Source organism: Belonocnema kinseyi, chromosome 2 (genome assembly GCF_010883055.1).
Source record: "Belonocnema kinseyi isolate 2016_QV_RU_SX_M_011 chromosome 2, B_treatae_v1, whole genome shotgun sequence".
NCBI lineage: Eukaryota > Metazoa > Arthropoda > Insecta > Hymenoptera > Cynipidae > Belonocnema > Belonocnema kinseyi.
In genome coordinates this window covers 110,868,073-110,883,224 of record NC_046658.1, presented here as the reverse complement: position 1 = coordinate 110,883,224, position 15,152 = coordinate 110,868,073, and the positions used below count along the sequence as shown (strand labels likewise).

Here is a 15,152-nt window from a genome sequence, read left to right as displayed (position 1 = left end):
ATGTGTTTTAAAATTATTTCTTTCTACCTTAGTTATAAAAATAGTTGAAACTACTCAGGATTCTGTACTGAAAATAATACGCTAGAAAAAAAAAACTATGAGAGTAAGGATTCATTTTTTCTACTGCTAAAGATACATGTTAAAATTTTTTTCGAAAGTATTGAAGTGTTCAAAGAAATTTAATACTTGGAAATACTTGGACACAAAAATGACTAAAAACGGGATTCACGAAATACCCATATAATATAAAAAGTTTTTAACACTAAATTAAAATCCCTTTAGAGTTTAAATCCCCTTTTATCGGAAAGAATCCCTTTTTTACCTAAAATTCAATTACTGAATGGCTGCGATTCCTGTTATGTTTACTTCAATTTTCAATTGCATTCAATTAGAAAATGATTTACGTCAAATAAGAGGAGGCGTGTTTCTATTATATAAATATCTAACATTCATCATTGTGGATTTAAAATTTACAATGTAAGCCTCAAAGGACCCGAAACTTTTATGTCATATTTAGAATTTGACCTTCAGACCACACAATTCTTGGACCAAAATGTACCATTACATCATTTTCGTTACGGACCACCCTCTGTTTAAAACCCGAGACCGCATGTTAAGCGCGTCATAAAACATAAAAGTCCGTAGGTGCATTGAAAATTTTAAAGCGCGAAGCGCTTTTCGACCTGGTGGAAATTTCTATTGTTCCGCGCAGATGTTAATGAAACCGTCATAAACGTCTTCTGACCTGCGTCATTTTTGCAGAGACCAACCTACGACGAAAGACTGTAGTATCTCAAATGGTGTTGCTGTTTTCCAAGCTCCAGGGATTCATCATCAAAAGCATAGCGAATTGGACATCGCTCTTCCCTTGCAGTCCTCCTCTCTCGCCGAACGCCTACGCTAGTGGTAATTACTTTGTATTTACGACCATCCGAAAATCTCTTGAGTTTTATGTTCCTGACTGGTTATTAATTTCTTTTTATAATACGGGGGTGTACATCCTGCAGGTAGATAAATTCATCACATTATTTTCAAAAATAATGTTATAGTTGGTTAGCGTGCTTGATTAGATGTAAGCTTTTTCAAAACACGTTTTTTGGCTTAAACTCTCTCTAAGGATTTTTTTTCAGTTATAATTTTTTTACCGAAAAGTAACAAAAAAATGTTCTACAAGACATTTCTATGCATTTCAGGCGGTATATACAATAAAAAGTACTTGTATTCCAAAAGGGTATTACGTTCTCAATATATATATATATATATTTTTTTTTAAACCACGCAGGTGTTCAACTTTTGACCATCGGAAATAGCATGTTAGAGGCCTAAAGCTCTAGAAAAGAATTGTTTACAAAAATTTTAATTTGCGTAAGACAGACAAAATTACCTAACGCAAACATTGAGGGTCAATCTTTATTAGAATCAATTATGGACATCCATTTTAATGAAATCAACTAAAAGAACCTCCTTCTTTTAATCGCCGAATATCCCCCCCCCCCCCAAAGGTATAGAAAAAATTATTTAAAAGAATGCTAATTTGCAGAAGACAGTCAAAGTGAGCAAACGCTAACCAAAAAACTCAAAGACGAATACTAACTGTCAATTTTTGTATGAAACCAAATAAGTGTACATCTTTTGACCATCGATATCAAAACCTAGGAGACCAAAGGCCCACAAGAACATAATTTACAAAACATTTAATTTATCGGAAGACAGTCAAAAAGAGCAAAACCTATCCAAGAAACTCCAAACACGAACAGTGACGTAGTTTTTCGTATAGAACCAAAATAGCGTTCCATTTTTGACATTTGTTGATCAAAAGATGGGGATTCAAAGGTCGAGAAAACAATTATTTACAACAAATTTTAATTTTCGGAAGGTAGTCAAAACAAGAAAAAACTCAAATTGACCGTCAATATTCGTGGCTGGAGTCATTCGAAGAGTTATTCAAAGTTCTTCACGTTTAAAATTTATTACACAAATAATAGTTTATTAATTATAGTATGTTTTAGGAAAAGGAGTTTTTCCAATAGAACTGCAGATTTCATTTAAATATAAGTATTACAAATATTGATTTTTATATCAAAATTGAGTGCGGCATTGATACTTTATAAAATATTTAAAGTGCATTTTATCGTTATTTAAACAAATTTAAGTACGATCTTATAAACAATACATTGCAAATGAATCTTCGATCTGAACAAGCAAATATTTTATAGGTTAGTTCGATAAATTTGTTTAGTTGTCAATGTTGCGGCTTACTAATAATGTTTTTTTTGTCATCACCCTAAAAACGTGATTCGTTTTAATTTTTATTAACTGAAAGAATCAATTTTTTAGTGGTAACATACTAGTAGCAAACTGATAGATAAGAAACTAAACAAATTCATGAGCAGATCTGATAACCTGAAACTTGTACAGATTCAAGATTAATTTTCTATTCCTAGTTAACAAATCCGTCTTTAAAAAACAATACTACGTAAGAAAAAATTTGAAAGAAAAAAAAGTTGTTTTTTTATTTTATTTAAGACACACGACAAAAAGTAACAGCGTTATTACAATTTTGTTTTTGTTTACAACAAATATGATCAGGAAAATTAATGAAATTTAGAAGTATTATCAAAGGCAAATTTGAATAATAAAACAATATATAAAGAACTAAAATGATTTAATAAACTGACTTATAAATTGAACCTTGTAAAGATCGATGATTAATATACTACTTACTATTTATATGACTGTAGGAAAGAATTCGTTTGTCCAAAGAGAAATTCTAAAAAAGGAAAAGATTCTATTTTAAATCTTATTCAAAAAGATTGATTGAAAAAAAAACCTAAACAAATATTTGCTTTTTTTATAATAATGGTTATTAAAAAAGAGCGATTACACTTTCTGAATATTCACTAAAGCAATTGTTATAAAGTATAAATATAAAGTCTTTTATGAATAAGTACTAAACTTGCATACATAATTGTTGAAAAATGATATTGTTATTGTATTCTAAAAAATATTTTTAATTCTTTTGAAATTGTTCTATTACGCTCCGAACATACATTCACAATTAATAGTCCACTGGAATAACGACACAAGTGCCTATTTTTCTTACCCAACTCATTCGTCAATTAAATCTGTTTTACTTAGGATAAAACTTAAAAGTACCAAACTTCCTCTTTTGTGTTTCATTCACCAAGTCGATTCAAAACAATAACTTTAAAAATCTTTATTTTTGTTTATAACAATCGTTACTAACACAAAAATGATTGAGTTTTATTAATAAATAAATAGGGTGGCCCCAAAAAAATTTATTTCTTTTTCTCAAATTGCACACCTAAAAAATTGTTCCCTTTGGTGTCGAAATGACCCCTGACTTTGTGTAGAATTTAAAAAAAAACATTTATGAGCTTCTCAAGTTGATTTTTGTTAATGAAATTTTTTATTTATTTAAATAATCGTTGTTTGTGCATTTTTACTGCACAAAAAGAAGAATGGCCTATGTCAGTAGGGGGCCATTCACAAAATACGAGGTATATTTTTCAGGGACTTCTCACCCCCTCTCCCTGAATGATACTTTTTTCATTGGCCTTAAAATGAAAAATGATAGTTCGGCAGACCCCCACCCACCCCTAAACGTATCACGTATTTTGAGAATGACCCCTAGGAACAATACAATGTATGTTCTCCGAAGAGAAAAAGTTCATTATCACTTATCAGCGATTATTCATGACAATTTAGAAATACACAAACGTCGATTATTTATATAAAATAAGTATTTTATTTACAAAAATCTATTAGGGGACTCTCAAAAATATCTTTCTTGAATTCTGCCAAAAAATCAGGGGTCATTTTGACACCAACCGAGAAACTCTTTGTAGGATGCCTTTTGAGAAACAAAGCCTTTTTTGGACCACACAGTTGTCCAAAAAGGATATTTTTAATGCTTTTATATAAACAAAGACTTCAGTTCTATCGAAAAATCTTTTTTGCCTTTACAAAGTTTGTGTTCTGCAAAATAATGATCATTTTTTCGGAATGTTTCCCATACATCCGGAACATATACATTCACAAATATTTTTACTGCTAATTTCGAGAAAGCTATCATAAGTTGAAATTTGACTTAAAAGTGTTCAAATATAACTAAAAATTCTTAAAATCAAACTAATGCTTTCTCCAAAACTATTTTAAATTTAGAGTGTGTGGATTCTGGCGCGTTTTTTAAACTAACATAATAACTGCGCGGGCTTCTCAAAATGCATACTGTTATTACTCGTGACTGGAATAAAAGAAATGAAATTGATACGTGACGTTAAAAAAATAAATTGATTTCTATCACGCACCCTGTTTAGACACAGAATTTCAATTTCCTTCTTCACGTTAGGGTCACAAACCCAGTTCAGGGAACATTTTCTTTTGACACAATACAAAGGACAACAAGACATTCAACTTAGAAATTGTCGTTGGTCGTCCAGCACGCGTCTTAGAACGTGACACGCATGAATAAGATGGGACTTAAAACACCACTCTCTAAAAAAAATATCTTTTCACCTTTTCAGTTACGTATAACGCCCTGATGGTAATCGAAATGCTGATGCTTTGCTACGCGGCTCGGCTGATATACATAGAGGAGGAGAAAGAAGATGATGCCTCTGCGACAGATCGGATCAAGGATAGGACAGGACCAGTGGGTGTGACAAATAACAACGAGCAACTTCCCGTCCATCTAGCTGCTTCCACTGCCTGAAAATCTCAGGAAATTCTGAGGCAATATTTAAGTTTCATCGTCATCGAATGGAAATGAAGGAATTCATCAATTCATAATCAGAAAGGAACCCAGTCGAAGACACATGACATGGAGCGAAGAAAGGCGTTTTGCGTGGGTCGTACACATATGCCTGAATATTTTGTCTTCTCATTATCCTCTTCTTTCAACAGCAATTATGTTACCCAGTGGAGTGTAAAAAATGTGTTCAAAGTATTCGAAAGACCGAAATTATTTTTTAAATTCGTTAGACAAGATAGGCTTTGATGATTTTATTTTTGTAAGAAATATTTTTTTTTAGGACTATTGTTATAAGATATTTATTTGATAAGAAAATGTTGTTACAAAATACTTTGGTTAATGAAAAGGCATTGTTGAAAATTGTGCACTGCATTGTAAATAATAATACCAAATGTATTACCAAATTTCCAAGGACGTAAAACTTATTTTCGAAATTTCCTGACCTTTCCCTGATTTCTCCCTTTAGTAAATGGTTTAAATTCCTTTTGGGAAATTTTCTTTCTAGTCAAAAAGTAAAATAGAATGTCATTCAAGGAGACCAAAAAAGTATCGAATTTCCCTCGAAAACCTCCCAAATAATAAAAATCTGTAAAACTCACGTTCATAAATATATTCTCGTTCTGTCAAAACCACATACTGAAGTATTTTCAGGTTGTGATTACGAATATAACCTCAAAAATATTTGCAAATGATAATTTCCATTTAAATTGATTAATTAATTCATTTTTAAATGTCCAAAACTACCACTTTCATAGCCATTTATAATTTAAAAATATATAACAAAATTTATTTTAAAATTTCTTTAAAATAATTCTAATCTATTAATTTTGGATCGATTCAAATTTATTTAAAAATAATACATTTCTTCTTATATTGTTGCCTTCTAAAATTTAATAAACGAAAATATCATTTCTGCTTTTTCAGAAAAATACAAATTAAAAAAAATATATATATAATACTGAAAAATCCGACACGCTGACAAAATCAGTTATTGAAAACCAAATTGTTGATTTTTTTTCACAAAAATGCCAATGGTTTTTTATTTCCCCCAGATGATGTTTAATTTTTGTAGTATGGGTTTTGCAAAAAGGCTTTAAACAATTCACTCTAAAATTCGGAAAAGTCATCAAAGTGAACTTTATTTTAATGTAATTAATATTTAAAGTCCCAAATTCTAATCTTGTAACATCTTTAATAATAAATGAATAATAATAAATGAAATAAACCAATTTTAAATTTCATTTCCTAATTTTTAAGTGATTATATACTGAAAATGATGAGTGGTATGCATGTATTAATAATGTGAAGTTTAAAAACATTTATGTGAATTGAAAACGATTCGGAAAAATTTTTAAAAATGGATTGATTTCGAAATAATTTAATAAAATTCAAGATAAGTTAATAAGAATTCAGGGTAAATTCTAAATAAATTCAAATGAATTGCAAAAATCTTTGAAAATCTTTTGAAATCTTTTAAACTTCACGAAATCCCTCACTTCTCATGAATAAATTCAGTGAAATACATTAAAATATTATAAAATTCTATAAAATATGATATTTACTGAAGTCATATAAAATTGATTAAAATATCTTAAGAACTTTTAAAGTCCCCTGATCTTATTGAAATCATTAGAAATCTGACAAAATCCCTTAGAATTAAAATACCTTAAAATACTTCAAATAATTTGAAATCTCTTTAAATTACTGAAATCATTTTAAAATCTTTTAAGATATTTTAAAATACCATAACATGTGTCAAATACTTAAAAATCTTCGAAAATTCCTTGACCCATTTTCAAACTCTTGAATTTTTATTAAATTCTTAAAACTATATCCTAAACCATTTTAAATCCCCTTAAAACCATTTGAAATACTCTTAAACTTTTTAAGTCTAATTAAAATCCCTCAATATTATTTAAATCTTTAAAAATTTTTTGGAAAATTTTTAATATCTTGAATATACCTCGAAATCTTTCAAAATACCCTAAAATATCTCAAATCATTTGAAATCTTTCGAAATCCGTAGGAACTGTTTAAGGCTCTTTAAAATTCCTTTAAACTTTTAAAACCACCCTAAAATCTTTGTAGTTCTTTAAAATACCTTCAAATTATTGAAATTTCTTGGATTTTATAAAAATATCCTAAAAGATTTCAAAAAAATTTAAGAAAATTCAGAAATAAGTATATACATATAACCCATGGATTAATTTCTTGAAAGGAAAGTATCTAAAGTGATTTTTTTATTAAAAAAAAAAAATCATAGTAATTGCTTTATTACAAAACCAACTGAAAGTTACTCACTCTTCTAATTTTATCCAAAACACCTGAATTTGTCCTTATTTTCAGATATTGGCTGACCTGCGGTGATCCTGAATTTTACTAAACTTGTTTGAAGCTTACCTATTAAAAATGTTTGTATTTTTCATTTTGCAGGTGGCTTTTCGTAGTAACCGAGGTCATATTATATAGCCATTACAGAATTTCGGTGAGTGCATCTTGAGTGTGAAAAAGTGTTCGGAGAATTTGTTGCACCAATTATCACGTCTTCTTTGATTCTCACCGCTCAGGATCTTTTTTCGATTCCAGAGTTCGTAAAATTCCTGACTTGGGGCTTCAGGCGTACTCAACTCGTTCATTTCATCCTGCCAAACTTTCAGATATTTATTACATTCGTGACACTCGTTTTTTCTTAGCCATGTTTGCAATTGTTTGTCTGAAAAGAACTTGTCTTTGAAGTTTCATTTAAAAATATAAAATTGAGGATTAAGTGAATAAAATGTGATAAATCCAGATAATTTTATTTCTCAATATTTAGGCTTAAAAACACATTATATCTTGAAATACATTGATGAAAATAAAATGGGCTATTATAATCTGTCAGGCTGATCAATGAATGAAATAAAATATATATTTTTCTAATTTATTATAATCGATTGATGTCCTTAGTAAAATAAAAATGGATTTATTCATTTCTGGTTCAGCAAAGGCAAATTTCAATTATTCACGTTTTAATTATATAAATGTACAATTTCCTGTTTACGTTTAAAATCAGAAGATAATTTTATGTATGATTACTATAGTTCCAATTTTAAGAATAAAATTTTGAAGTTTCGTAAGCTGAATGACTGGCTCAATATTAGGCAAGGTATGTGGATCTTGAGACAGAGAAGGTGCATGGGTTATCATTTGCAGATGAGAAGGTTGTCAATTGTAATAGAAGTTTTACTATTTTATGTAATGAATCTGTTTTTTAAAATTAGATTATTTTTCAAATCGATTCTGTTTTATCGATGGACGTTAAAACTAAGAAGAAATTTGTTTTCGCTATTATCACGTTTTGTCCGCTTAGTCCTCAATTATTGTTCTCTTTGCAAAAAGTAAAGCGCATAAAAGGCCTTCGACTCAGCACAAAGTAGATTTGTATGGAATATTTAATTCCATTTAATCAATATCTACGTTTCATTTATTTAAATTGTGCAATTACACTGTAATTAAAGTCTCGTTTCTGCCATTCTATATTGGGAAAAAAGCATGCCTTTTTAATATTCTCTGTATGCGATAAATGTAATTAAAGAAGAGACGATTGTTTCATATTCGTACGTTATTTTACGAACAGTCTTATTACTTATATTATCATAACAAGGCAAATATTTCATTCTATCATCAGTGATTGAGTTATCTTTAATTGTATCAAATATATCATTTACAAATTTTAATTGTACGAACGTACATGATATTGTTGTCTTTATGGCTTATGCCATTAACTAGAAAATTCAGTTCGAAATAAAGTATCACTGAGTGCAGTTACCAAGTAAAACTTCAATAGGAAATATATTTTGTAATTTCGGTAAGTAGACTTTAAAAGAAACGGTTTGAAAATAATGAAATAACACTACATAACAGGATGGGCTGAAAAACTCATAGTGATTATATTCATTAGTAATAGCACAAACAGCTTCTTTGTTGTACTACAAACAAATTGTTTTTTAATTTCAAAAAATTTCTCACCATTGGGCATCTTTTTTTCTAAATTTTTCCCATATAAGGTTATTCTATTCCGTAAACATAAGAAAAATGTTTTATTTTTTTATTTTACGGATCCTTTGTAAACGGATTTTTACGGATCTTTTGTAAAAATAGCCTATGCGTAAAGATTCTTTAATTTATTAAAAAGAGCATTGATGAGTTTTAAAAAACCAAGAACATTTTTTGAAACTTCGCAGGTAAGTAAAAAATAACAAAATTGCACTTTTCTTAATTATTTGAAAATTTTAATTTGGGCCAAAAAATGTTGTTCTTTCTTTTCGCAATCTAACGTTATTATGTTTCCTTACTTCATTAAAAAAAGTGTCAAAAAGTAGAAAAAAACGAACATTTTTTAGCCAACTTTTGGTACAAATGAACAAAATTGTACTTTTCATCCATTTTTTAAAAAAAGGTTTTGAAGAAAATTTTATTCTCACTTTCTTTTCCATCTAAGCTCAATGGTGAAAAATTGAAATTTTAAAAATTGTCTGTAATATCACAAAGAAACGTTTTAGTATTGATATCAATGAATTTACTCATTTTGAGTTTTTTGGCCCACCCTACTACGTAATGAGAGGGTGGCCGGCCGCTGGACCGAGAAAACAGTGAATTAATTGCGAGCGAGAAAAATCGGAATATGACAGTGAATTTATATTTCGACTGAGAATTTCACAAATTTTGAGAAGAACAATCTATCCAATCGCATTATAAAATAAGTTTGATTTCGATTTTTTTTATTAAGTTCTATTTTTAATTTTTCCAATTATAAAATCATTCTGTTTACAATAAGTAATTTTAAAATCTTGTACGAGGAAAATTTCCATTTTGGGTAAACATGATTAGAGTTGAGATTTTTCTGATATCATAAATTCATAAGTCTATTGGATTACTAGTTGTCAAAAAATTATTCACCAGTCTCATGTAACATTAAATAAATATAACATTTTTAAAACTTTGCTAAATATAAAATTAGTTTGTTTTTTTAAATTTTCAAATGTAGAAAATTAATGAATAAACTAAATTTTTATCTTTTGCAGAAATTGTTGAGGTAAGTTGTTGAAAAATTGAAATTTGAATTGAATTTTCAACTGTTGAAAAATTGAAAATTGAATTTTTAACAGTGCAATTGTTGAAAGTATCAATCCGATTTTAAATTTTGTTCCATTTTTAACTGATGAAAATTTAAGAAAAAAAATATTCGTTCTAAAAAGAAGTCTAAAAAATGTTATTTTTACATAATTTTACATAAGAATACAATAAAAATTTAAATCCATATTTTTTTAAATGTCGGTTTTTTCATAAACGGGTTGCAATTGACAAATAATGTTATACGTAATTGGTAGGCATCCAATTAACTCTCAGATAGGAAATGTATGAAATTTTAAAAAATTCCAACTCAGATAATCTCATTAATAAACACTTGAAACTAAAAGTGTTTTAAATTGACATTTGTAGATAAAAACCGTTTTAGGTGAAAAAACTGTAAGTATAATATAATAAATTATCGTTTAAATTTAATTGAGTTTGAGTTTTGAAAAATTTAACAATATCTAATTGCACAACAAAATAATGTATTTGTTCCAAATTAAACAATTGAGAGATTTTAACATTAAAAAATAGGCTGCTCAAATTCAAATTATTTAGATTCACAATTAAATTATTTTGTTCAATTGTAAATCTTTTTAAATATTGTTTCAGTCAAAAATATTTTATTTAACTCATAAAATTATTTTAAAAAATTATATAAAATATTGATGTTTTAATATTTGTAAATGGCGGTTTAAAATGACATAATTTTTAACATTAAAAAATGTATTGTTTAATTCTTTAAATAAGAGATTAGACATTGAAAGAAATAATGCAAATTTATACTTCTTCTCCAGGAATGTTTAATTTGTTTGATTTACAATAGTTCAACATTTTTAATTTTTCAGTTTAACGGCATTATATTAAAAATTTTTATGTATATTATTAAGCGTTTTGATTAAAGTTTTCAGAATTTAAAAATGGTTAAATTATCATTTTTTAAATTTTTAATTCAAATGAGCTCTACTAGGAGTCTTATAATTTAAAGTTTAGGTTTGATTACAGCCAATAAAAAGGTTTTCGAGCTATAAGAGAGTTCGAATTTTTTAATTTCATTGACCGTGATCATAGCGAACATCTTGAATCAAAATTGATTACAATTGCTAGCAAATACTCTTGAGTTTATTGTATATTTGCAAATTAATTCTTTTATAGATCACATTGCAAAAAATAATTTATGAAAATAATATGATTGCGGCCGAAATGTCGTTTACTATCATGGAATATTTGGGGGTTTGGCGGCCCACAAATTGGACTTCAAAGTGGGCTATACGATTCTACAATATTTATAACTGCTTCATATTGGCTTTTATGTACTGCTTTGGACTGACCTTTTTTATAAGCATCTGTGAAAATTTTGACGACTTCGATCTCCTCACGGAAAATATTTTCTTCTTTTCTAGTTCAATTGTTTTAAGTTTTAAAGTTACTTATATCACTATCTATCGTGAGGATATCATCGCCTTTAGGAATATGTTTCTCCAAACAAAGTGCAACCCCCGGAACATTTACGAAATGGAAATAAGGAAAAAATTCTATCAAATTGACAGGTTGGTGTTTCAAAATTTTAAATGGTCCTCTTATTTTTAAAGAATATTCCAAAAACATCCTTATCGTCTGCGAAAGCTAACTCACGTACCCTCACTTTCCCGAGATCTACACCTTCTTCGTCGAAGAGGGCCATTCTTAAGACACTTGTCCATAAATATAATAAATATCCATTATTTATAAATAAATAAATATATCCTTTTAGTTTCTTAACTATGGCAGATAATGTATTGTTATTAATTATCATAACTATTATATTCAAAATAATAAATTGTAGTATTTAAAGAAAACTAAACAATAAATTAATTAGCTCAAGATTATAGGATTATAGGATTCCGTTGAAATCCCTTGATACGTTTGAAAATACTTTTAAATGCATTATAATTTCTGGAAATCTGATCGGATTCCTTGATTTCTTTTGATCCCGTTTGAATTTCTTCGAAATATTTGAAATCTTTGAAATCCGTCAAACTTTTCTTGTAATGCAATTTATTTTAGCCCCTAAAGATCTTTAGAAATTTTATGAAATGAGAATATAAATAATTATCATTATTCCATTACGATTAGAACTATATAAATTAAACTGAACTTATTCAGTAAAGTTCTCTAAAAAATAAAAATTAGAATCTCCAGAAATAGGTGAAACATTTGAAATTTGTTTACAGATTTAATAAAATGAATAGAATTATCTTGTGAAATTCCTTGCGAAATACCTTAAAAAATAAAATCTCCTAAAATTTTCCGAATCGCTATGAATTCTAAAGTTCTCTAGAAATTCATTAAAATTTAGTTTAAATATTAGAAATGTCTACAAAATTATTGGAAATCCCCTGAAATTTTCAAAATCTCTAGAGATTCTTTGGAAAATGTTAAAATAACAGAAAATATTTTTAATATTTTGAAATGCCGTGAGTGCATTCATTATTTTAAGCATGCTTTAAAATAATTGGAGTTCCCATAAAATTCCTTAAGTCTTGTGAAATTTTTTCAAATCTTTTAAAATGTATAAATATATAATCGTAAAAATTCATTAAAATAATTAGAAATGGTTTGAAATTCCTTAAATATAAATTAAATTAAGATTATTCATAAAAGTTCTACAAAAAAAGTTCAAATTTCTAGAAATCCTTCAAATCAATCTGCATTTTTTTAATCCTTAAAGATTCGATCAAATTCTTTTAATCCTTTAAAATTCTTTAAAATACTTTACATCCCTTGACATTTTTTAATATCTAGGAATTCCTGGAAAATTCATTTAATTCAATTATTTTCTCAAATCTTTTTTAAAAACTCTCCAAATCTTCAGAAAACCTACAAAACATATAAATTAAAAACATATATAAAACATATATATATAAAACATATAAATTAAATTAAAGTTATTAATTTAAGTTCTCTTTAAAAACCCGTTAAAATCCCTAGAAATCTTTTAAATCTCTCGAAATGTTGTAAATTCTTGGAAATTCTAGCAAATTCTTACAAACTGGTGACATTTGTCAGAATATCTAAGTCTATAAAATTTTTGGAATCGCGAAGAATTTCTTGAAATTTTATTTCCTTTTATTAATTTCTCAAAGTTCTCTAGAAATTACATCAAATCTTTGAAAATGCTACAATAGTTTTTCAAATCCTTTGAAAATTTTTCAGTCTCTTGAAATTCTTTGGAAACTTTTAAAATTAAAAAAAAAATTAGTTGTAAGAATCCATTAAGATAAATATAAATTATTTGATATCGTTTAAACATAAATGAAATTGAACTTATTCATTAAATTGAGCCTAAAATCCCGTTAAAATCGCTAGTAATGTTTAGAATCCTTAGAGATGTAATAAGATCCTTTAAATCTTGTAAAATTGTTTAAAAAAACTTTAAAGTCCCTTAAAATCTTTAAAACCGCTAGGAATTCCTTAAAATTTCATTTCAATCAATGAATTTCTGAAAGTTCTCTAGAAATCCCACATAGAAACATATCTTTGGAAAGTGTGCAAAATTCTTTAAAATTCCTTGAATTTGTAAAAACTTAAGAAACTGTAGGTTTAGGTATATTTTGTTAATCAAAATTTATTTTTAAATGTTACAGATCGATCTCAAAAATTTTTCTGTATTTGTGTCTTGTAACTTGTACAATTCATATACTAGAACCGCTTACGAAAGGAAATAACGTTGCCCTGCCTTTCAAAATTTGGGTGCCTTATAATATTGAAACTCGAACTGTATTTTGGATTACTTATTTATACCAGGTTTTAAGTATATATACTGCTATTTTCATATTTGTATCTACTGAAATATTAGCCTCAATTATGATGCAGCAGATTTCTGCCCAAATGGAAATTATCATGTATCGTCTGCTGGAACTTCCAAAATTATCAAAAATCAATCATTCCGAAATTGATGTTTATCGACGAGAATCAGAAATGGTTAAAGATTGCATTACGCATCATATTTATATGTTTACGTAAGAAGCTATTCGTAAATTACGTAACTACTTTCTGTCTAGACTAGATATTACACTCATTTCAACAAATTATCGGCCCATAATATGAAGTGTAGATAAAGTGTTTTATTTAAGGACACATAAAATTTTCTATTAATCTCATCCTAAAATCAAAGTCTCCTGCAACAATAATGTTACTTAATTTTTAAGAATTACCAAATAATTAGCAGTTATTAAAATAAAAAAAAAATAAAACAACTTAAGTTGTTGTAATTTTTTGAAATTCATTGGAATTTTTGAATCTTTAAAAAATTCCTTGGAATCCTTCAAATTAACCTAAAATATTTCGAATACTTTGAAAACTTTAAAATTCTTTAAAATCTTTCAAATATTTTTATGTTCTCAAATCTTTTAAATGCTTCGAAATCTCTCAATTCTTTTAAATAAATTCTTTGAACTTTCATACAAATATTAAAAAATCTCTGGAAATCCCGTTAAGTCACATGAAATCTGTAAATAAGATACCCATAACATTTTACGTGTAAAATCCTTTGAAATTCTTAAAATTGCTTAAAACTCAAAAATGCCTTTGCATCTTTAAAAATACCCTAAAATCTTTAAAATTCTATAAAATATTTGAAAAAAATAGAAATCATTAGAAATATATGAAACAAATAAAAATCTCTTTAAATCTTTCAAATGCTTTGAAATCCCTCAATTCTAGTGAATAAATTCTATGAAATATAATTAAAATTGATCATTAATCATCAATCACTCATTTTAAATATCATTAAAATTCCTGTTAAATTACATGAAATATTAATATTCCTTAAAATTCCTTGCAATTTGTGAAATATCTTAAAACTTCCTTGGAATCCTTTGAGGTACCCTAAAACATTTCAAATCCTTTTGAATCTTTTGAAATCCCTTCATTATTATTATTATTATTACACCATTAAGCCATTTCTCTTTCGGGGTAGGCGTGACTCACTCGGCAGGGGAAAGGAGTAGTGTGTGGAAGGGATAGAGATTTTTCAGATTGATCCAGAATTCTCGTGTTATTTAAGTAAATAACACGTTCGTTCCGCAACACTGCTCCGACCCAGGTTGCTAATCAATCTCTCTAGCAATCACCCCAAGCGAAGAACCTCACGAAGTCGTTGTGTAAGGTTCCCCACTTGGATCCATTAATAGCCAAGGTCTTTGTTTCAGGCGTCATTCACTCTACTGACTCTCTTTTTATTAACTATTTTCCGCCATACTTTCCTGTCCTGGCATACTTCTCT

General features: G+C 27.6%; 2 protein-coding genes across 3 annotated transcripts in view; both read left to right on the top strand.

The window, feature by feature from the left end:
- The window catches only part of LOC117167239 (organic solute transporter subunit alpha-like), a 70,861-nt gene extending 65,683 nt beyond the window's left edge, over positions 1 to 5,178 (top strand). For both annotated transcript variants that reach the window (XM_033352024.1, XM_033352025.1), the window contains 2 exons: positions 763 to 906; positions 4,548 to 5,178. In XM_033352024.1, coding sequence (XP_033207915.1) covers positions 763 to 906; positions 4,548 to 4,735 — 332 coding nt within the window. In that variant the 3' untranslated portion in view covers positions 4,736 to 5,178. The remainder of the gene's footprint in view (positions 1 to 762; positions 907 to 4,547) is intronic.
- An 8,554-nt stretch (positions 5,179 to 13,732) lies between these two features.
- Positions 13,733 to 15,152, top strand: part of LOC117182941 (odorant receptor Or2-like) — a 6,102-nt gene continuing 4,682 nt past the window's right edge. Inside the window, exon 1 of the mRNA XM_033376059.1 lies at positions 13,733 to 13,887. Coding sequence (XP_033231950.1) covers positions 13,733 to 13,887 — 155 coding nt within the window. The remainder of the gene's footprint in view (positions 13,888 to 15,152) is intronic.